This window comes from Trichomycterus rosablanca, chromosome 2 (assembly GCF_030014385.1).
Source record: "Trichomycterus rosablanca isolate fTriRos1 chromosome 2, fTriRos1.hap1, whole genome shotgun sequence".
NCBI classification, from domain to species: Eukaryota; Metazoa; Chordata; class Actinopteri; order Siluriformes; family Trichomycteridae; genus Trichomycterus; species Trichomycterus rosablanca.
Window position 1 is genome coordinate 18,434,290 of NC_085989.1, and position 25,129 is coordinate 18,459,418.

The 25,129-nt window shown below is 40.3% G+C and overlaps 1 protein-coding gene across 1 annotated transcript in view; it reads left to right on the plus strand.

The window, feature by feature from the left end:
• Positions 1–19,214, plus strand: part of shisa9b (shisa family member 9b) — a 69,593-nt gene extending 50,379 nt beyond the window's left edge. The window contains exons 3-4 of the mRNA XM_062990316.1: positions 14,315–14,461; positions 18,820–19,214. Of these exons, the coding sequence (XP_062846386.1) occupies positions 14,315–14,461; positions 18,820–19,214 (542 nt within the window). The remainder of the gene's footprint in view (positions 1–14,314; positions 14,462–18,819) is intronic.
• The last annotated feature ends 5,915 nt before the right edge of the window (positions 19,215–25,129 follow it).

A 25,129-nucleotide genomic window follows, 5' to 3' on the forward strand; every position in this document is an offset into this window, starting at 1 on the left:
AATGCAAATAGTAAAAAAACAGAGTTTCTTACATTTACTTTGACTTTTATTTGATTGCAGACAGGATGAACCTGATATATTTTATGTTTTATCTGCTCAACTTCATTTCATTTATTAATAAACATCCATTCCTGCATTTCAGACCTGCAACACATTCCAAACAAAGTTGGGACAGTAATGCATTTACCTCTTTGTAATGTTACTATTCCTTTTCACCACACTTAAAAGATGCTTTGGCACTGAGAATACCAAGTGATTTAGTGTTTCAGCTTTTATTTTGTCCCATTCTTCTTGCAAACACGTCTTAAGATGTACAACAGTACGGGGTCGGGACAGGTCAGGACTGCAGGCAGGCCAGTCCAGTACCCGTACGCTCTTCTTCCGCAGCCATGCCTTTGTAATGTGTGCAGCATGTGGTTTTGCATTGTCTTGTTGAAAAATGCATGGACATCCCCGGAAAAGATGACGTCTTGAAGGCAGCATATGTTACTCTAAGATCTCAATGTACTTTTCGGCATTAATGTTGCCATCACAGAAGTGTAAATTACCTTTGCCAAGTGCACTGACACAGCCCCATACCATGACAGACCCTGGCTTTTGGACTTGTTGCAGATAACAGTCTGGATGGTCCTTTTCGTCTTTGGTTCAGAGCACACGGCCTCCAATACACGTTTCCACTGTGTGATGGTCCATCCTAGATGCCTCCGAGCTCAGAGAAGTCGACGCAGCTTCTGGACATGGTTAAAATAAGGCTTCTTTTTTGCACAGTAAAGTCTTAAGTGGCATTTGTGCATGTAACTCTGTATTGTAGTGCTTGACAAAGGTTTGCCAAAGTAATCCTTTGTGGTTATATCAACTATTGTGTAACGGCGGTTCTTGATGCAGTGCCGCCTGAGGGATCGTAGATCGCGGGTGCTCAGCTTAAGCTTGCACCCTTGGCCTTTACGCACTGAAATTTCTTCCGATTCCTTGAATCATTTAATGATATTATGCACTGTAGAGGGAGAAATATGCAAATCCCTTCCAATCTTTCTTTGAGGTACATTGTTTTTAAACATTTTAATAATTTTCTCACACATTTGTTGACAAACTGGAGATCCTCTAATCATCTTTGCTCATCAAAGCCTTTCCTGGATGCTGCTTTTGTATCAAACCATGATTACAATCACCCGTTGACATCACCTGTTTGGAATCACATCATTATTTAGTTTTTTCACCTAATTACTAGTCCTAAATTGCTCCCATCCCACATTAACAAATGAAATGAATTTGAGCAGAAAAAAACATGAAATATCTTGGGTTTGTCTGCAACTGTCTGCAATCAAATAAAAGTCAAAGTAAATGTAACGAACACTGCATTTTTATTTTATTTGCATTTTCCATACTGTCCCAACTGTTTCTGATTTGGGGTTATATTTATTGAGGATGACAGTAACATTATCTATTGGATGAGCCCTCAGTAACAATATCCTTGTCTTGTTTGTGAGATGCTGACTCTTGGCTTTGACAGCTAACTGTAATCAGGTTTAGCGTTTGCATGAGGTATACTGTCTGCAGGCTACAGAGCCACAGGCCAGCAAGCGTAACTAAAGCTGGCATATTCATTATGTCTGTGTCTGCAGAAATGGTTTAAAATCCAATCAAAGAGAGTGCCAGGGGAGAATGATGGCAAATGAAGACCGGGTGACATTTCGGCAGTAACTGACATATCCTTCCCCCAGGACAAATGCTTGTTCTCTTCTAGAGTCCCTCACAAATTACATCAATTTTTTACCAGTCTGCCACTCAGTTTTGTCACTTGAGAAATAATTTAAATCCAAATCTGAACAGCTTTACCGGCTATTTGCCCGTTCACTAACAGCATGTTTGAGTGATGATTTACAAACAGGTGATGCACAAACAGAATCATTTTGGCCTTACACCAGATCCAGCCATGCACATTGAATACAAATATGGACGTACATAATAAAGCAATGCTATTTATATTGAATGCAAAATTAGCCTCACGCACGATTGAAAGTTTGTAGAGGCATGACATTAGAGAAGATCCACAAATAAAACAGGAAATAGTTTGTGTGACAACAAAGTTAACTAATCCAGTTATGTAAAAATCAGGGATGTACTATACAGTCAAGCCGGAAAGTCTGCACACCCCTTTCACCTTCTCCACGTTTTATTACATTACAGACTCATTCTATAATACATATCTGTACACACCCTTAGCCTAATACTTGGTTGATGCACCTTTGGCAGCAATTACAGCTTCAAGGCGTCTTGAGAAAGAAGCTATGAGCTTGGCACACTTGCTTCTGGACATTTTTGCCCATTCCTCTTGGCATATTCTTACAAGCTCCGCCAGGTTGGATGGAGAGCATCAGTACACAGCCATTTTCAGCTCCTTCCACAGATGTTTGATTGGATTCAGGTCTGGGCTCTGGCTGGGTCACTCAAGGACATTCACAGACTTTCTCCGAAGCCACTCCTTTGTTCTCTTGTATGTATGTTGGAAGGTAAACCTTCGCCCAAGTCTGAGGTCCAAAGCGCTCTGGAGCAGATTTTCTTTAAGGATCTCGGTGTACTTAGCTGCATTCATCTTTCCCTCTATCAGGACTAGTCCCCACATCATGGTGCTGCCACCACCATGCTTCACTGTATGGCATTAGCCAGGTGATGAGCTGTGCCTGGTTTCCTCTAGATGTGGCACTTGGTATTCAGGCCAAAAAGTTTAATTTTTGTTTCATCAGACCAGAGAATCTTGTTTTTCATGGTTTGAGAGTCCTCTAGGTGCCTTTTGGCAAACTCCAAGCGAGCTGTCATGTGCCGTCTGTCTACTCTACCATAAAGGCGTGATTTGTGGAGTGATGCCTGGATGGTTGATCTTCTGATAGGTTCTCCTATCTCCACAAGGATACGCTCTGTCAGAGTGACCCTCGGGTTCCTGCTCACCTCCCTGGCCAAGGCCCGTCTTTCCCGATCGCTCAGTTTGGCCGGGCGGCCAGGTCTAGGAAGATTTTGGTGGTTCCAAACTTCTTCCATTTATGAATGATGGAGGCCACTGTGCTCTCTGCAGCAATTTTTTTGTACCCTTCTCCAGATCTATGCCTTGACACAGTCCTGTTTCTGAGGTCTGCAGATAATTCCTTTGACCCCATGGCTTGGAGTTTGCTCTGATATGCACTGTCAACTGTGGGACCTTATATAGGTAGGTGCTGGCAATCCCCAATCATGTCCAATCAATAGAATTTACCACAGGTGGACTCCAATTAAATTGTGGAAACATCTCTAGAAGTATCAGTGAAAACAAAATGCACATCAGATCACTTTTGGGTGTCATATCAAAATATGTGCACACTTGTGTACATATGATATTTTACATTTTGATTTTTAATAAATTAGCACAAATATCTAAAAACCTGCTTTCACTTTGTCATTGTGGCTATTTTGTGTAGAATTATGTGACAAAAATGAACTCAATCTATTATAGAATGAGTCTGTAACGTAATAAAACGTCTGTGTATGAGTCCTGGCAAAGAACTGTCCTCTCAGTGATGATGTATGACAAGAAGGATAAGCTTACGACCATAGATGTATTTCAATAATATGTCCCAAGGTTCATGTTAATAATGAGGATCAGTGTGTATTTTAATAAAGTACTGGTTCTGAGCATCAGCTGGAATAATCAGGTAGTATAACATTCATTCACTTGAGTGATGATCATGTCAGAAAGATAATACAATACTGTCGGTGAATATGAATCTGCTGCACTGCACAAAGCAGCCGTAACTAAACATGGGTCAGTGATAAATACAAGATTCACAAAATGCACAGATAATGAGAGCTCAATGTAACTAAATAATGTCAGGACATTTTTTGCTACAAATGAATAAAGGCAGCATGCTGGTTGAGTGGGTAGCACTGTCGCCTCACGACAAGGTCTTGGGTTCGATTCCCAGGTGGAGCGGTCAGGGTCCTTTCTCCCCATGTCTGTGTCGGTTTCCTCTTACAGTCCAAAGACATGCAGTTATGTTAACTGGAGATACTAAAGTCCCCCTAGATGTGTGCGTGTGTGTTTGTCCTGTGATGCACTGGTGACCTCCTCCTTGTTTCTACACTCACTGTCCATTTTATCAGCTTCACTTACCCAATAGAAGAACACTTTGTAGTTCTACAATTACTGACTGTAGTCCATCTGTTTCTCTACATACTTTTTTCCCTGCTTTCACCCTGTTCTTCAATGGTCAGGATCACCACAGAGCAGATGTTATTTAGGTGGTGGATGATCTCAGCACTGCAGTGACAATGACATGGTGGTGGTGTGTTAGTGTGTGTTGTGCTGGTATGAGTGGATCAGACACAGCAGCGCTGCTGGAGTTTTTAAATACCGTGTTTACTTACTGTCTACTCTGTTAGACACTCCTAACTAGTTGGTTCACCTTGTAGATGTAAAGTCAAAGACGATCGCTCATCTATTGCTGCTGTTTGAGTTGGTCATCTTCTAGACCTTCATCAGTGGTCACAAGACGCTGAATAAAAAGTGTGTATTTGTAACGATATGTATTGAATATGATATGATTCAAAATCAAACTGATCAGGAAATAAAGTATTCAAATTTGTAGTACAAGTTTCTCATGGCATGGATACTACAAGTTTGTACCAAATCCATGTTATTCCTGCCTGATTTCAAAATATTTCATAGAGCATGTTGTGATGATAGTAAATGCCTAGCCTTTTCTGTCTTTTGCGGTTCCTTTAAATGTTCAACAGGCTTTTGTTAGATGACTGTAAATAGAAGTCCATAACATTACACTCCTAAAAATATAAAAGTATTATTCGCTTTAAAATAACACTTTTGGATTACAAATGAGTGTATTATTTTTTTATTGTACATTTTTAATAACTGATTCCTCCTGGTGAGGGTCATGGTGGTAAAATTGGCCACCCACAGCTACAGGAAATTAAGAAAAGCTAATTTATCTTCTATATGTTTTAGTAAGGTGAAAGATAACTGGAGAACCCAAAAAAAAAAAAACCCATGCAGAATTGAAAAGAACATGAAAACCTCTCAGAAACATTGACTTGGCAATCAGGACCCATGTTCTGACACCTACTGTACCAGCTTTGTTTTTTGATATTCATTGTAAACTAATGTAGAAAATAAAAAAACAAAAAAACAGCAAGTCTTGAATGTATTATTTCATGTAGATTTACTGTCTTCTGAAAATAACTCAACACACAGCCATTAATGTCTAAATAGCTGGCAACATAAGTGAGTACACCCCACAGTGAACATGTCCAAATTGTGCCCAAATGTGTCGTTGTCCCTCCCTGGTGTCATGTGTCAAGGTCCCAGGTGTAAATGGGGAGCAGGGCTGTTAAATTTGGTGTTTTGGGTACAATTCTCTCATACTGGCCACTGGATATTCAACATGGCACCTCATGGCAAAGAACTCTCTGAGGATGTGAGAAATAGAATTGTTGCTCTCCACAAAGATGGCCTGGGCTATAAGAAGATTGCTAACACCCTGAAACTGAGCTACAGCATGGTGGCCAAGGTCATACAGCGGTTTTCCAGGACAGGTTCCACTCGGAACAGGCTTCGCCAGGGTCGACCAAAGAAGTTGAGTCCACGTGTTCGGCGTCATATCCAGAGGTTGGCTTTAAAAAATAGACACATGAGTGCTGCCAGCATTGCTGCAGAGGTTGAAGACGTGGGAGGTCAGCCTGTCAGTGCTCAGACCATACGCCGCACACTGCATCAACTCGGTCTGCATGGTCGTCATCCCAGAAGGAAGCTGACGCACAAGAAAGCCCGCAAACAGTTTGCTGAAGACAAGCAGTCCAAGAACATGGATTACTGGAATGCCCTGTGGTCTGACGAGACCAAGATAAACTTGTTTGGCTCAGATGGTGTCCAGCATGTGTGGCGGCGCCCTGGTGAGAAGTACCAAGACAACTGTATCTTGCCTACAGTCAAGCATGGTGGTGGTAGCATCATGGTCTTGGGCTGCATGAGTGTTGCTGGCACTGGGGAGCTGCGGTTCATTGAGGGAAACATGAATTCCAACATGTACTGTGACATTCTGAAACAGAGCATGATCCCCTCCCTTCGAAAACTGGGCCTCATGGCATTTTTCCAACAGGATAACGACCCCAAACACAACCTCCAAGATGACAACTGCCTTGCTGAGGAAGCTGAAGGTAAAGGTGATGGACTAAACCCAATTGAGCACCTGTGGCGCATCCTCAAGTGGAAGGTGGAGGAGTTCAAGGTGTCTAACATCCACCAGCTCCGTGATGTCATCATGGAGGAGTGGAAGAGGATTCCAGTAGCAACCTGTGCAGCTCTGGTGAATTCCATGCCCAGGAGGGTTAAGGCAGTGCTGGATAATAATGGTGGTCACACAAAATATTGACACTTTGGGCACAATTTGGACATGTTCACTGTGGGGTGTACTCACTTATGTTGCCATCCATTTAGACATTAATGGCTGTGTGTTGAGTTATTTTCAGAAGACAGTAAATCTACACTGCTATACAAGCTGTACACTGACTACTCTAAGTTATATCCAAGTTTTATTTCTATAGTGTTGTCCCATGAAAAGATATAATAAAATATTTGCAGAAATGTGAGGGGTGTACTCACTTTTGTGATACACTGTATATGCTCACTGTGCTATTAACAAGACTATATTCTCAACATTTCAATAGGCAAAACTGCTGCTGAATAGAAGATTCACAGTCATCTCTTATTCACAATCCTATTAAAAAACCCTAAAGAATTACTGAATAAAGAAACCCAGAAGAATGGTTTACTGTTGGATTGCCCTAATTCTTTATAATACTATAGTGAGTGACTCAGACTCATCAGCGCTGTTAGAAATAATAGTCACAGCATCTGGCTGGTCTCTTGTGCCAGAAGTCAATTTGCTTTGCTGCTGTGCACCCTTCAATTGACCAGCTGTCCGCTGATGGATCAGTACAGTCTCCACAATAGTTCTCTGACTTACCCCAGCTGTGCTCCTTGACTTGACAAGCTTTAAACAAATGAACATCACAATCCAGGGACAAAAAAAATCCAATTTTCTGTTCTTATCAAGGGTATTGAAGGTTGTCACAGCAAGACGCTACTATTGCTTTGAGCATTAACATGTTTTGACATTAGTAGTTCAAAGCGGTTTGATCAGAGGCCAATTACTGCAGGAGAACAAGGCTGGAGCTCCAAAAATCTATCATTATTGACTGGTTCTCTGGAGGTGGTGTCTAGAAAGCACTGAAAAGAGAAATTCACAGTTGTGTTGAGGGGCTCATGAAAGGGACTCCACACAGCAGGTTCTATTTTGAGCTATAATTAATTGAATACTGATGAAAAATAAATACTACTCAAATTTAGAAGCAAGAGAATGTGTTTACCTAAGATCTAAGGAAGGCAGTGACCGGTAAGATTATTAAATATAATTAATTTTTCTCACCTTTTATCAACAGTAATGTCTGATATACCAAAAATTAATAAGATCCGCCCACATATCATTTTACAGTAGACCCTTGAGTTACGAACGGTTTACCATACGAACATTTCAGGTTACGAGCGATCTTTTTTAACTTAACGTACAAACAAATTTCGGATTACGAACAGAAATTCGCGAAACACGTGACGTCACGAACAAGTTGACTCCAACCGTCTCTTTCTCTCTCTATATATATATATACAGTGAGCAAACATTCGGACAGTGGACGGTGTTTTTCCGGTGTTTTTTTTATATTTTGTAAAATTCAATTTAAAAATGTCCCCAGAGAATGTGCAGTGTAAGTGCAGTGGTGAGAAAATGAAAAAATCACTATTTGTTGTGTTGTATAATTACTCCTGCCAGTAGCTGTCGCTGTGTATCAGACAGAGGGGACAGTGAGTGAGAGAGAAGAAGGAATTCGGCTCAGTAAAGTATTCTTTCTTTACAAAATACAATACTATTAAAAAAAGGAGTATAATAATAGAGAAATATGAGAGTTATTGTTGTTTTTGGTAGATACATTTTATATAAAAAGAAGGAAATGTATTATGGTGTATAGTACAGCACACGTACTGTACTGAAATGTGATGTGTTTTTTATGTACAGTACAGTACTACTGTGTATTGTTGTTTATTATTGTTTATTACAGTAATGTCTATTCTATAATTGAAGATTTAAGGGCAAATATACTTGTATTTATAACAAAAAAGACCATTTAAGACATTAGAAAGGTTAGGTAAGGGGGTGGTTTGGGAGGTCTGACACGGATTAATTCTATTTACATTATTTCTCATGGGAAAAATAGCTTTAACTAACAAACATTTTGACTTAAGAACAGTCCTTTGGAACCAATTGAATTCATAAGTCAATGGTCTACTGTATATCTATCTATCTATCTATCTATCTATCTATCTATCTATCTATCTATCTATCTATCTATCTATCTATACGTAAAAAAACATTGACACAATATACAATGTCTTCTTTGCAAATTAATTTGTGAACAAATGGGTCATTTTAAAGAGCTCACTTACAGGGGTTGGACAAAATAACTGAAACACCTGGTTTTAGACCACAATAATTTATTAGTATGGTGTAGGGCCTCCTTTTGCGGCCAATACAGCGTCAATTCGTCTTGGAAATGACATATACAAGTCCTGCACAGTGGTCAGAGGGATTTTAAGCCATTCTTCTTGCAGGATAGTGGCCAGGTCACTACGTGATGCTGGTGGAGGAAAACGTTTCCTGACTCGCTTCTCCAAAACACCCCAAAGTGGCTCAATAATATTTAGATCTGGTGACTGTGCAGGCCATGGGAGATGTTCAACTTCACTTTCATGTTCATCAAACCAATCTTTCACCAGTCTTGCTGTGTGTATTGGTGCATGGTCGTCATCCCAGAAGGAAGCTGACGCACAAGAAAGCCCGCAAACAGTTTGCTGAAGACAAGCAGTCCAAGAACATGGATTACTGGAATGCCCTGTGGTCTGACGAGACCAAGATAAACTTGTTTGGCTCAGATGGTGTCCAGCATGTGTGGCGGCGCCCTGGTGAGAAGTACCAAGACAACTGTATCTTGCCTACAGTCAAGCATGGTGGTGGTAGCATCATGGTCTTGGGCTGCATGAGTGTTGCTGGCACTGGGGAGCTGCGGTTCATTGAGGGAAACATGAATTCCAACATGTACTGTGACATTCTGAAACAGAGCATGATCCCCTCCCTTCGAAAACTGGGCCTCATGGCATTTTTCCAACAGGATAACGACCCCAAACACAACCTCCAAGATGACAACTGCCTTGCTGAGGAAGCTGAAGGTAAAGGTGATGGACTAAACCCAATTGAGCACCTGTGGCGCATCCTCAAGTGGAAGGTGGAGGAGTTCAAGGTGTCTAACATCCACCAGCTCCGTGATGTCATCATGGAGGAGTGGAAGAGGATTCCAGTAGCAACCTGTGCAGCTCTGGTGAATTCCATGCCCAGGAGGGTTAAGGCAGTGCTGGATAATAATGGTGGTCACACAAAATATTGACACTTTGGGCACAATTTGGACATGTTCACTGTGGGGTGTACTCACTTATGTTGCCATCCATTTAGACATTAATGGCTGTGTGTTGAGTTATTTTCAGAAGACAGTAAATCTACACTGCTATACAAGCTGTACACTGACTACTCTAAGTTATATCCAAGTTTTATTTCTATAGTGTTGTCCCATGAAAAGATATAATAAAATATTTGCAGAAATGTGAGGGGTGTACTCACTTTTGTGATACACTGTATATGCTCACTGTGCTATTAACAAGACTATATTCTCAACATTTCAATAGGCAAAACTGCTGCTGAATAGAAGATTCACAGTCATCTCTTATTCACAATCCTATTAAAAAACCCTAAAGAATTACTGAATAAAGAAACCCAGAAGAATGGTTTACTGTTGGATTGCCCTAATTCTTTATAATACTATAGTGAGTGACTCAGACTCATCAGCGCTGTTAGAAATAATAGTCACAGCATCTGGCTGGTCTCTTGTGCCAGAAGTCAATTTGCTTTGCTGCTGTGCACCCTTCAATTGACCAGCTGTCCGCTGATGGATCAGTACAGTCTCCACAATAGTTCTCTGACTTACCCCAGCTGTGCTCCTTGACTTGACAAGCTTTAAACAAATGAACATCACAATCCAGGGACAAAAAAAATCCAATTTTCTGTTCTTATCAAGGGTATTGAAGGTTGTCACAGCAAGACGCTACTATTGCTTTGAGCATTAACATGTTTTGACATTAGTAGTTCAAAGCGGTTTGATCAGAGGCCAATTACTGCAGGAGAACAAGGCTGGAGCTCCAAAAATCTATCATTATTGACTGGTTCTCTGGAGGTGGTGTCTAGAAAGCACTGAAAAGAGAAATTCACAGTTGTGTTGAGGGGCTCATGAAAGGGACTCCACACAGCAGGTTCTATTTTGAGCTATAATTAATTGAATACTGATGAAAAATAAATACTACTCAAATTTAGAAGCAAGAGAATGTGTTTACCTAAGATCTAAGGAAGGCAGTGACCGGTAAGATTATTAAATATAATTAATTTTTCTCACCTTTTATCAACAGTAATGTCTGATATACCAAAAATTAATAAGATCCGCCCACATATCATTTTACAGTAGACCCTTGAGTTACGAACGGTTTACCATACGAACATTTCAGGTTACGAGCGATCTTTTTTAACTTAACGTACAAACAAATTTCGGATTACGAACAGAAATTCGCGAAACACGTGACGTCACGAACAAGTTGACTCCAACCGTCTCTTTCTCTCTCTATATATATATATACAGTGAGCAAACATTCGGACAGTGGACGGTGTTTTTCCGGTGTTTTTTTTATATTTTGTAAAATTCAATTTAAAAATGTCCCCAGAGAATGTGCAGTGTAAGTGCAGTGGTGAGAAAATGAAAAAATCACTATTTGTTGTGTTGTATAATTACTCCTGCCAGTAGCTGTCGCTGTGTATCAGACAGAGGGGACAGTGAGTGAGAGAGAAGAAGGAATTCGGCTCAGTAAAGTATTCTTTCTTTACAAAATACAATACTATTAAAAAAAGGAGTATAATAATAGAGAAATATGAGAGTTATTGTTGTTTTTGGTAGATACATTTTATATAAAAAGAAGGAAATGTATTATGGTGTATAGTACAGCACACGTACTGTACTGAAATGTGATGTGTTTTTTATGTACAGTACAGTACTACTGTGTATTGTTGTTTATTATTGTTTATTACAGTAATGTCTATTCTATAATTGAAGATTTAAGGGCAAATATACTTGTATTTATAACAAAAAAGACCATTTAAGACATTAGAAAGGTTAGGTAAGGGGGTGGTTTGGGAGGTCTGACACGGATTAATTCTATTTACATTATTTCTCATGGGAAAAATAGCTTTAACTAACAAACATTTTGACTTAAGAACAGTCCTTTGGAACCAATTGAATTCATAAGTCAATGGTCTACTGTATATCTATCTATCTATCTATCTATCTATCTATCTATCTATCTATCTATCTATCTATCTATCTATCTATACGTAAAAAAACATTGACACAATATACAATGTCTTCTTTGCAAATTAATTTGTGAACAAATGGGTCATTTTAAAGAGCTCACTTACAGGGGTTGGACAAAATAACTGAAACACCTGGTTTTAGACCACAATAATTTATTAGTATGGTGTAGGGCCTCCTTTTGCGGCCAATACAGCGTCAATTCGTCTTGGAAATGACATATACAAGTCCTGCACAGTGGTCAGAGGGATTTTAAGCCATTCTTCTTGCAGGATAGTGGCCAGGTCACTACGTGATGCTGGTGGAGGAAAACGTTTCCTGACTCGCTTCTCCAAAACACCCCAAAGTGGCTCAATAATATTTAGATCTGGTGACTGTGCAGGCCATGGGAGATGTTCAACTTCACTTTCATGTTCATCAAACCAATCTTTCACCAGTCTTGCTGTGTGTATTGGTGCATTGTCATCCTGATACACGGCACCGCCATTGGATGCACATGGTCCTCCAGAATGGTTCGGTAGTCCTTGGCAGTGACGCGCCCATCTAGCACAAGTATTGGGCCAAGGGAATGCCATGATATGGCAGCCCAAACCATCACTGATCCACCCCCATGCTTCACTCTGGGCATGCAACAGTCTGGGTGGTACGCTTCTTTGGGGCTTCTCCACACCGTAACTCTCCCGGATGTGGGGAAAACAGTAAAGGTGGACTCATCAGAGAACAATACATGTTTCACATTGTCCACAGCCCAAGATTTGTGCTCCTTGCACCATTGAAACCGACGTTTGGCATTGGCACGAGTGACCAAAGGTTTGGCTATAGCAGCCCGGCCGTGTATATCGACCCTGTGGAGCTCCCGACGGACAGTTCTGGTGGAAACAGGAGAGTTGAGGTGCACATTTAATTCTGCCGTGATTTGGGCAGCCGTGGTTTTATGTTTTTTGGTTACAATCTGGGTTAGCACCCGAACATCCCCTTCAGACAGCTTCCTCTTGCGTCCACAGTTAATCCTGTTGGATGTGGTTTGTCCTTCTTGGTGGTATGCTGACATTACCCTGGATACCGTGGCTCTTGATACATCACAAAGACTTGCTGTCTTGGTCACAGATGCGCCAGCAAGACGTGCACCAACAATTTGTCCTCTTTTGAACTCTGGTATGTCACCCATAATGTTGTGTGCATTGCAATATTTTGAGCAAAACTGTGCTCTTACCCTGCTAATTGAACCTTCACACTCTGCTCTTACTGGTGCAATGTGCAATTAATGAAGATTGGCCACCAGACTGGTCCAATTTAGCCATGAAACCTCCCACACTAAAATGACAGGTGTTTCAGTTATTTTGTCCAACCCCTGTATGTTGAGTGTGCTACTGTAACACGATGCCACAGTTGCGACAAATCAGTTTGTGAAATTTCTTCCCACCTAGATATTTCACAATCATCTGTGAGTGACATCAATGAAGAGTGAAATTGTTTAGGAAGCCAGAGCAGTAAAGTTTCAGGGTGGGGTCGCCGAATGCTGGGGCACATAGTGCGAAAACTCACCAACGTTTTGCTGACTCAATAACTGCAGAGTTCCAAATCTACTCTGGCATTGTGCACCAGAAAGCTTCATGTCATGAGTTTCTTTACTAAGCACTTAAGTGTTAACTTGCACTTACTGATCTTCTATACCACATGTGTCATACTCAAGGCCCATGGGCCAAATCCTACCCGCCACGTCATTTTATGTGGCCCGCGAGAGCTTTAAAAGACGTATGATTGTCTTAAAATACACTGTAAAATCGTACATAAACTGCATCTCCCACAATGCATGCCGATTTTGTGACCCGCAAAGTGACCTCATCCCGCCACTAGATGGTGGTGTTTCTATATCAGCGTTTAACTGAACGGTTTTCCAACAAGTGATGTTGAGAAATATTTACAAATAATCCCAAAATGTACAAGAAGAGAAATTAAAACAGAAGAAAGGAAATTAAATGAAAGATGGGAAAGTGAATACAAGTTTGTGCTTCAGGAAGAAAAAACGTTACGTCTCTTGTATTATGAGGCCGTGTCTGTGGTAAAGGAGTACAATATAAATGTAGATATACATTATAAATATACTGTATAAATTTGGCATTTTGACACCAAACACAGAATTTAGCCTCCAAGAAAACAACAAATTGTCCAAGACTTAAGAGGCAGACTGCAATCACAGCAGGTGATAATGAGTCCGACACCCCTGTTATATACTATCTGTCAAAAAATATACTTATACCTTACCTTCCTGGTTTTAGGAGATTTGTATCCTCAATCAATTCTGTAAATTCATTGTTGAAGCCCTAATTTTATTATCATCAAGGAATGTACTACTATACAATTAAGAGAAATGATTAAGCCACAAAAGTTTGAAATATGCCTCCAAATTGTATTTCTAATGTATTCTAAATGGGTTTAATAGAAATGTATACAGAAGTAAATGATATTAAATTAATTATATGCTCCCAACTTTGCGTCAACAATTTGAGGAAAGCCGTTGTCTGTCTAAGCATGACCGTTCCTCTGTGCAAGGTCAATTAAGTTCATTAAGCCTGCTACACTTCTAAGATTAATTGGAACACTGACTGTGAGCCAGGCTTTCTTGACCAGCATCAGTTCCTAAACTCATAAACTGATTCCCGCGGACACCTGTGTTAAAGGTGGTCACATACTTTTGTCCATATAGTATATGTTTTATCAAATTTTCCTCCCTCATTGTTTCTTTTATCTCTTTCCTTAGAGGGCTCCCAGATAAACAACGTGGGTTCAGGATCAGGCCTAATGCAGGCCATGACCCAGTACTCTACACTAGGACAGGTGTCTCACACCTATGAGCAGCCCCAGCCTGTCAAGGAACACAACAAGTATGCTTCATTGAAAGCAGTGGGTAAGACTTTATACTTTTACTGATTGGCTAAAACAGTAAGACCACCCCCTTAAATGTGCATGACGATGCCTATATTGGAACAATTGTGTATGTTATAGTGAGGGATATATTAAATGTTGAGCTGATGGTAGGTACTCACAGTGCTTGTTGAATGAGACCTGAGTGACTTTTATAAAGGCCTCATTATTATAGTCAGAAGTTCAGGTCAAAGTGACAGCCAGTTCTGTTTTCTGCTCTATCCCTGTTCTATCAACTTCTCTGTTGCAGGCTGCAAATGTTTTATTTGTTGTTCAAATGTCTCTCATTTGTTGTTTTGTCTCTACAATTTTACCCTTTTTAGTTAGTGAGTTTTTAGCCACAGTACTGTTCTACCTTGGTTAAATATCTTGGACTTGTATTCTTTTTTTGTTGTGTGCAATACTCCACTCGAAAGGCAGGACCCACCCCTTTACAATTTTTATCAACCGTTTTTTCTTGGTCAGGGATATTTCCAGTTTTGGGAGGAGGGAGAAAACTCAGTGAAAAGACATGAGAACTACAGAAAAACAACTTGCAGTTAAAATTTCTCATTTGCATAGGTCTGCTGATTTTTTAATGATGGCACTTGGGTGGCGCAGTGGTGTCTTATGCTAGTCCAACACTGCTGAGATTAGCTGGCCGGACATCTACACAAACATGATCGGCTAAGTCTGGAAAGGGCAGGACGGGGATAGCTGAAACCCTGCCAATGACAAACTGATGATTGTGTATTGACCTTTTGTGTATATTACTTTTCCACCTGGTAATCCAGTGGAAGTGCTGCGTGTGCAGCCAGACTATTAAAGCAGCAACCAGACAATACTTATAAAGGTACTAGGCCTGTAAGAGATGAGGCTTGTTCTCCCAAACGCATCTGGTCTCTCTGCCGCCTGGCTTGTTTTGCTGGCTGTGCTGCCTGGAGCGAAGTGTAAGATCCAAGCAAGCTAGACTCTAGAGCGTGTCAGAGCTGCTAGAAAGGTCACCTGATATTTAATTAAGCAGTCGAAAATGTCATCGAGAACTGATGAAGACTTCAAGCGAGCAGAGGCTATCCCAATTAGGGCTTTAGACAGTTTCAAGGTGATGCACTATGGACGCCGATGTGCAATTTGTGGGAGAATTATATTTCACTTGACAGGATCTGATAAAAAGAAGAGATGAAAAACATAAAGTTACATGCTCAAGCAAATAAATTAAAGGTAAAAATTTGTAAATACAACTGGACTAATAAAGTGAATAAAATTCAAACAGGTATAATTATAGCAAGATATAGCAAAGTGAATAACACTGATTATCTCTTCATTACAGCACCTGTTAGTGGGTGGGTATATTGGGCAGCAAGTGAACATTTTATTCTCAAAGTTGATGTGTTAGAAGCAGAAAAAATAAACAGGCGTAAGGATTTGAGCAAGTTTGACAAGGGCCAAATTGTGATGGCTAGATGACTGGGTCAGAGCATCTCCAAAACTAAACAGCTCTTGTGGGGTGTTCCTGGTCTGCAGTGGTCAATATCTATCAAAAGTGGTCCAAGGAAAAATCAGTGGTAGACCAGCGACAGGGTCATGGGCGGCCAAGGCTCATTGATGCACGTGGGGAGCGAAGGCTGGCCCGTGTGGTCCGATCCAACAGACGAGCTACTGTAGCTCAAATTGCTGAAGAAGTTAATGCTGGTTCTGATAGAAAGGTGTCAGAATACACAGTGCATCACAGTTTGTTGCGTATGGGGCTGCATAGCCGCAGACCAGTCAGGGTGCCCATGCTGACCCCTGTCCTCCGCAGAAAGTGCCAACAATGGGTACATGAGCATCAGAACTGGACCACGGAGCAATGGAAGAAGATGGCCTGGTCTGATGAATCATGTTTTCTTTTGCATCACGTGAATGGTCGAGTGCGTGTGCGTCACTTACCTGGGGAACACATGGCACCAGGATGCACTATGGAAAGAAGGCAAGCTGGGGGAGGCAGTGTGATGCTTTGGGCAATGTTCTGCTGGGAAATCTTGGGTCCTGCCATCCATGTGGATGTTACTCTGACACATATCACCTACCTAAGCATTGTTACAGACCATCATGGAAACGGTATTTCCTGATGGCTATGGCCTCTTTCAGCAGGATAATGCGCCCTGCCACAAAGCAAAAATGGTTCAGGAATGGTTTGATGAGCACAACAACAAGTTTAAGGTGTTGACTTGGCCTCCAAATTCCCCAGATCTTAATCCAATCGAGCATCTGTGGGATGTGCTGGACAAACAAGTCAGATCCATGGAGGCCCCACCTCACAACTTACAGGAGTTAAAGGATCTGCTGGTAACATCTTGGTGCCAGATACCACAGCACACCTTCAGGTATCTAGTGGAGTCCATGCCTCGACGGGTCAGGGCTGTTTTGGCAGCAAAAGGGGGATCAAGACAATATTAGGAAGGTGGTCATAATGTTATGTCTGAAGTGCACAGTACATACAAAACACTTGGAAGCAAACCAACATAAAAATTATTTAGTAAGCTGTTGAGTCATCATGAGCCAAAATAACTGCTTTAATGCATCTTGAAGTAAATATATTTAAATATATTTATATATATATATATGAGTTTAGACTTTATTTTCTTAACAATCCTGCATGCTGGACATATAATAAGAAAAACACTGAGTAAAGCTCACTATGAAGAAAACAACTGTCATGACAACAAGAAAAAACACTAACCTTACCCTTGGTGGAGAATATATCAAAGTGTTGGGCAGCCTTTCCCTTCTTGGATCAATTCTTAACAGCAAAGGATCCGGCAGTAAGAAAATATGACACAGACTGGCACATGTCAGAGCAAGAAGAAAGAAGCAGTGTTTTTTATGAATGTGAAAGCTGGACAGTAAATCTCTTTGAACTTTGGTGCTGGTGACGACTTCTGAGAGTACTTTGAATGGCAAATTGATCCTCAACCAAGTCCTTACCTTTCACTGAAACTCAAATAACCAAACTAAACCTCATTATGATAAGAACCACATGCATTAAAAAAATGATGCTTGTAAGAGTTAAAGGTAAAAGGGAACAGCCAGCAACAAGATGAATGGATACAATTACAGTAATAAGTGAGCCACTACAAAGCCTGAAGACCCAAACAAAAGACACTATTCATATGGTTGCTAGGAGTTGGAATTGACCTCACAGCACTTAAAATAATCGTAGTATTTAATACATTATTAGGAATAACACATTGTTCTGGTTGCTGGGAAAAGGTTTAGTGGTTTGAATGCTATTGGCCAGTTTTTAGACAGACACCATTGGCTGTGTCTGAGGTAGGGGGTGGTATTGGCCTAGGGCTCACAATAGATTGGTGTCCTGTCTAGGGTGTGTTACTGTGCAGTATCTCTATCTCTACCACAAACTCTCATGTTGTTTTTAATAAATGTAAATGTACACTGATCAGCCATAACATTAAAACCACCTCCTTGTTTCTAACCTCACTGTCCATTTTATCAGCTCCACTTACCATACAGAAGCACTTTGTAGTTCTACAATTACTGACTGTGGTCCATATTTTTCTCTGCATACTTTGTTAGCCCTGTTTCATGCTATTCTTCAATGGTCAGGACTCTCCCAGGACCACTACATAGTAGGTATTATTTGGGTGGTGGATCATTCTCAGCACTGCAGTGACACTGACATGGTGGTGGTGTGTTAGTGTGTGCTTTGCTGGTATGAGTGGATCAGACACAGCAGTGCTTATGGAGTTTTTAAACACATCACTGTAACTGCTGGACTGAGAATAGTCCACCAACCAAAAACATCTAGCCAACAGCGCCACGTGGGCAGCGACCTCTGACCTGTGATGAAGGTCAAGAAGATGACCAACTCAAACAGCAGCAATAGATGAGCGATCGTCTCTGACTTTACATCTACAAGGTGGACCAACTAGGTAGGAGTGTCTAATAGAGTGGACAGTGAGTGGACACGGTATTTAAAAACTCCAGTAGTGCTGCTGTGTCTGATCCACTCATACCAGCACAACACACACTAACACACCACCACCACGTCAGTGTCACTGCAGTGCTGAGAATGATCCACCACCTAAATAATACCTGCTCTGTGGTGGTCCTGTGGGGGTCCTGACCACTGAAGAACAGCATGAAAGGGGGCTAACAAAGCATGCAGAGAAACAAACGGACTACAGTCAGTAATTGTAGAACTACAAAGTGCTTCTATGTGGTAAGTGGAGCTGACCAAATGGACAGTGAGTGTAGAAATAAGGAGGTGGTTTTATTGTTATGGCTGATCAGTGTAAATGCCACACTTTAGATTCTGCTGCCATATTTTAACCTATTGCTTATCTTCGTTTGTGTTTTCAGCTGAGAAAGCCAGCGAGAACTTCTACACAACTCGAAGATATGGGACTGAGTTGACATCTAAAGGCACGCTTCCGCTTCACCCGGTGCAGCTTGAACCAGAGCCTCCCAACCCGTACAGCCCAGAGCCGCCATGCCAAAAACAAAATGGACACAAAGCCAAGAGCGTCAAGGTGTCCGTCTTGCACCCGCTACCCTACAGTTCCAATACGATTTCCGGCCCGGCCGTGCTGAGGAACTGGGAGGCCTCTGATGCACTTGGACGCCGCCACACCTATGGCCCTAAAAAACACAGCACACTATTGGAGCAAGTCAATGAGCTGAGCTCACAAAGTCAGCACTACTTGCCCCCACATCCATACTTCATCACCAACAGCAAGACTGAGGTGACTGTCTGAGTGGCTCAACAGAGCCGGCTGGCCCTGTGCCACCGTAGGAGAGAGAGGAATGTAAAAGCAAGAGGAATGTTTCTTTCTCAGGGCCTGGCATTGGATGACCATCTGTGAAGGCCCCATGCACACAGGGTCTGTGCTTATTCTTTAATTCTTGAAACAGGATGGCATATGACTCAATCTGGAGGAATATGAGCTGGTAATATTCCTCACTGCATTCTAATGCAATCTAGAATCATGACCTGATAATAAACTTTTGACATGTTTAAATGTGCAGACAAGCAGTATACAACCAAATTAATCATTTTGGACATTTGATTGATGAAAGCACTTCAATTCTAGTACATTCCAGTTTAGTACCTGAAAGATGTAGCTATACAACACACACTGATCTCGGGGCGTGTGCCTTTCTACAAAACCTAACTTCTTGCTTTGTGCAGTTGCTTAAAGTGTTTTCTCAAAGAGAAAGATCAATAGATGAATTGCAAAACACAGCATATGACCTTTTAAATGTTTGTGTTATTACAGTAATATACTTTTTATGTATTTAATCAATTTGAAAAAAAAAGAACCTCCAGGAGACCATGGATTTATCATAGTGTAACAAGTTTAGCATTTTCTGACCATCTCTTCCCGAATTACAGCTTATTACTACCTTTCAGAATTATCAAGAAGGTGGACTTATGTGTGAGTGAGTAAGCTAGTGAGTGAATAATTCTGTAACCTGTCCAGTGTTTACTGAGGCTCTGAACACACTGTGACTGTGATGAGAATAAAGTGGTTAACAAAAAAGTGAAAATGAATGAAGGGAAACAAATAATGAATAATAACATACATACCCCAAATCAGAAAAAGTTGGGACAGCATGGAATGCAAATGAGTTTCTTACATTTACTTTTATTTCATTGCAGACAGGATAAACCTGAGATATTTCATGTTTTGTCTGGTCAACTTCATTTCATTTATTAATAAACATAATAAGCAGTTTCAAGACTGCACCACTTTGTAATGTTGCCATTCCTTTTCACCACACTTAAAAGACGTTTTGGCACCGAGGAGACCAAGTGATTTAGTGTTTCAGGTTTTATTTTGTTCCATTCTTCCTGCAAACACGTCTTAAGATGTGCAACAGTACGGGGTCGTCGTCGCATTTTTCATTTCAAAATTCTCCACACATTCTCTGTTGGGGACAGGTCAGGACTGCAGGCAGGTCAGTCCAGTACCCGTACCCTCTTCTGGACATGGTTTACATAAGGCTTCTTTTTTACACAGTAAAGTTTTAAGTGGCATTTGTACATGTAACTCCGTATTGTAGTGCTTGACAAAGGTTTGTTAAAGTAATCCCTCACCCATGTGGTTATATCAGCTATTGTTGAGTGGTGGTTTTTGATGCAGTGCGATCTGAGGGATCGAAGATCATGGACGTTCAGCTTAAGCTTGCACCCTTGGCCTTTACGCACTGAAATTCCTCCCGATTCCTTGAATGGTTTAATGATATTATACACTGTAGAGGGAGAAATATGCAAATCACTTCCAGTCTTTCTTTGAGGTACATTGTTTTTAAACATTTCAATAAACTGGAGATCCTCTGATCATCTTTGCTCATCAAAGACTCAGCCTTTCCTGGATGCTGCTTTTATACCAAACCATGATTACAATCACCTGTTGACATCACTTGTTTGGAATCACATCATTATTTAGTTTTTTCACGTCATTACTAGCCTAAATTGCCACTGTCCCAACTTTTTTTAGAATGTGTTGCAGGCCTGAAATTACAGAACGGAGGTATATTAACAAATGAAATGAAGTTAAGCAGATAAAACATGAAATATCTCAGGTTCATCCTGTCTGCAATTAAGAAAAAGTAAATGTAAGGAACACTGCATTTTTATTTTATTTGCATTTTTTATACTGTCCCAACTTTTTTTAATTTGGGGTTGCAGAATGAAATTCTACTATTAATCTAAGCATTTTTACTCACTATAACCATGACTCACTAGCTTATGATGTATGGTATTCATATATTTTTGTACATTTTGGCACAGAAATGGTCACATGGTTTGTGGGCTATTTTTTGTTTGTTTAAATAATGTTTCAGTTATTAGAGCATTTACAGTTGATACAATGTTTTTTTTTTTTTTTATAAAAAGGGAAACAGACCACATTCTACAGAAAGAAAAAACAAACAAAAAAAATAAGCTTATGTACATGACATAAAGTAAATTTAACAAGATGTAGGTTTATACATAAGCTGTTTGATCCTCTAGTTATGTGTTGCCCAGAAATGAAATAGCCTACTCTACAGGGTGTATTTATGCTTTTGAGTTTTTAGGTGGTGCTGAACAAATGTAAGTGGTTATTGAATATGCATGAATTAATTATTATTCAGAATGGAAGATGCAAGTCATTATGTCATGATTAATATTCTTACGTGCGTTACTGGACCATGTTTGTTGCTTGTGATAACGGCAGAACGTCAGTAAACTGAACACACCAGATTCCATATTAATAATTTACATTTCTTGCTCAGTGCTGTGCTCCTAACATTACAGTCAGTAAAGATTGTAAGCATTATTTGTGTTACCAAAACACCAAACCATTTAATTAAAGAGAGAGAGAGAGCCCAAGTATTTTCCAGATGACCATATAAAGTGTGTCAGTTCTCAGTCCCTGTAGGTAATGTCCCAAATCCAACACCACCTGGTAAACTGATAAACTGAAATCTTTGTTACAAGAGAGATAGGAGAGTTGAACAACCATTTGATAATGTGCTGTTGGTAAGATACACAACTTGATTTTGTAAGCCATTAATTTCCTTTTTACATCATCATATGTAGGTCACATGAATAGGTTACATCCACACTGCAGGTGACATACATCTAATTACAATATACACTGATCAGCCATAACATTAAAACCACCTCCTTGTTTCTACACTCACTGTCCATTTTATCAGCTCCACTTACCATATAGAAGCACTTTGTAGTTCTACAATAACTGACTGTAGTCCATCTGTTTCTCCGCATACATTTTTAGCCTGCTTTCACCCTGTTCTTCAATGGTCAGGACCCCCACAGGACCACCACAGAGCAGGTATTATTTGGGTGGTGGATCACCCAGTGACAATGACATGCTGGTTGTGTGTTAGTGTGTGTTGTGCTGGTATGAGTGGATCAGACACACAAATACAGTGTACACTCACTGTCCACTCTGTTAGACACTCCTATTTAGATGGTTCACCTTGTAGATGTAAAGTCAGAGACGATCGCCCATCTATTGCTGCTGTTTGAGTTGGTCATCTTCTAGACCTTCATCAGTGGTCAAAGGACACTGCCCATGGGGGGTGCTGTTGGCTGGATTTTTTGGTTGGTGGACTATTCTCCAGAAGTCACAGTGACACTCATACCAGCACAACACACACTAACACAGCACCACTATGTCAGTGTCACTGCAATGCTAAGAATGATTCACCACCTAAATAATACCTGCTCTGTAGCGGTCCTGGGAGAGTCCTGACCATTGAAGGACAGCATGCAGAGAAACAGATGGACTAAGTGGAGCTGATAAAATGGACAGTGAATGTAGAAACCAGGAGGTGGTTTTAATGTTATGGCTGATCAGTGTATGTTCTAATTACTAATTAGCTTTTGGAGTGATTAGATCTTTTTGGTTCTCAAGCTTTAGTATATTCCTCACTATATAAAGTCTGTTTTTTTGTGCTTGCTAGATCTGCTAATACTTAACTCCTGCCACTTATTGCCCCCTCTAAATTTAAATATTAGTTGTGTCACTCAGCACCAACAATTGCAACAAAATGCAACATGTCTAAGATTAGTCTTTCAGATGAATGTTGGTCTACTTCTTTGTAATGAATATGCAAAAATAAAACAGCTCAGGAGTGAGGAAGATGTTTTTATGGTACTTTATGGTAGATTTATCTGTAAAATTTGATGACAGCACTGCATTTGGCACTAATGTTGGTCTGTCTTATTTTTTTGCCCTCTTATTTTTTAATCTCATATTCTGCTTCTCCTGGTGAGGGTCAATCGAACAACAATAATAATATTTAAATGTATAACATACTTTTTATAAGCTATAACCTACAGTATTAAGATCGCATATCTGTACAGCATCATGATACCATACTCTGACTACGAAAACTGACTAGTGATACAGTGATAGATATTACTAAGTAGCTTTGTAACCACTGGACAAATTAAGTTTGGTTGTCTGTTCTGTAATGTAAATATCAGATTTAATGGTACCTGAAGAGTAATTAGGAATGCACTAAGAACAAGTAAAATATTTAAAAAACTTTTTCCAAATGTCAATTTATTATTGATAAAAAAAATACTCTGTGTGTAAACAGTGTTTTTGGTTAACAAAAACTGCCAAAACCAGAGAACCATGAGCGGAAATAGCTCTCACTACTCACAAAGACAAAACTATGTGGACACCTAACTCTAAGCTTGTTAAACAATGGTCATCAATAGTTTCCCTGCTTTACTGCTGCAGCAGCCTCCACTTTTGATTTTAAAGTGAACTGTGTCTTTTGTGCCTCAATCACAGTCATTGTTACAGTTTATCCCAACAGTGTTTAATGGTATTAAGTTTAGGGCTGTGTGCAGACCACTGAAGTTCCTTCACACCACCACATGTCTTTATGAACCTTAAGTCTCAGTCATGTTGGAACAGAAAAAGGCCTTCCCCACACTGTTGCCACAAAGTTAAAAGCATATACACTGATCAGCCATAACATTAAAACCACCTTGTTTCTACACTCACTGTCCATTTTATCAGCTCCACTTACCATATAGAAGCACCATATAGAAGTACTGACTGTAGTCCATCTGTTTCTCTACATTCCTTTTTAGCCTGCTTTCACCCTGTTCTTCAATGGTCAGGACCACCACAGAGCAGGTATTATTTAGGTGATGGATCATTCTCAGCACTGCAGTGACACTGACATGGTGCTGGTATGAGTGGATCAGACACAGCAGCGCTGCTGGAGTTTTTAAATACCGTGTCCACTCTGTTAGACACTCCTACCTAGTTGGTCCACCTTGTAGTCAGCGACGATCGCTCAGCTATTGCTCCTGTTTGAGTTGGTCATCTTCTAGACCTTCATCAGTGGGCACAGGACGCTTCCCACAGGGCGCTGTTGGCTGGATATATTTTTGGTTGGTGGGTTATTTTCAGTCCAGCAGTGACAGTGAGGTGTTTAAAAACTCCATCAACGCTGCTGTGTCTGATCATACCAGCACAACACACACTAACACACCACCACCATGTCAGTGTCACTGCAGTGCTGAGAATGATCCACCACCCAAATAATACCTGCTGAGTGGTGGTCCTGGGAGAGTCCTGACCATTGAAGAACAGCATGAAAAGGGGCTAACAAAGCATGCAGAGAAACAGATGGACTACAGTTAGTAAGTGCTTCTATATGGTAAGTGGAGCTGATAAAATGGACAATGTGTGTAGAAAGAAGGAGGTGGCTTTAATGTTATTGCTGATCAGTGTAATTTATAATACCTGTTAGCAATGGGTGTGACTGATACATCTAAATGGAATAATTAGCTGGGGTGTCCACATACATTTTAATGTGTGTTCTATACTGGATAAAGACATTTTATTACTTTATTTATGTTTTACATTTGCAATAATACATGTAACATTTCTATGTCCGAGTTGCAAAATAATGCACTGTTGTATTGTCACAGTCACAAACATATTAACAATAAATGTCTCTTCTCAAATTTGTGTGAATGTGTTTGCTGTATATATTCTTAAATATCAAAAAGGCACCAACACTAACGCTAGATGTAGACAGTTAAAATAATGTCTGAATATATACAGTCTAAAATTATTAAAACCCCAGATTGAAAGGATTACATGAATCTTTGGGCTTAATTATGTCA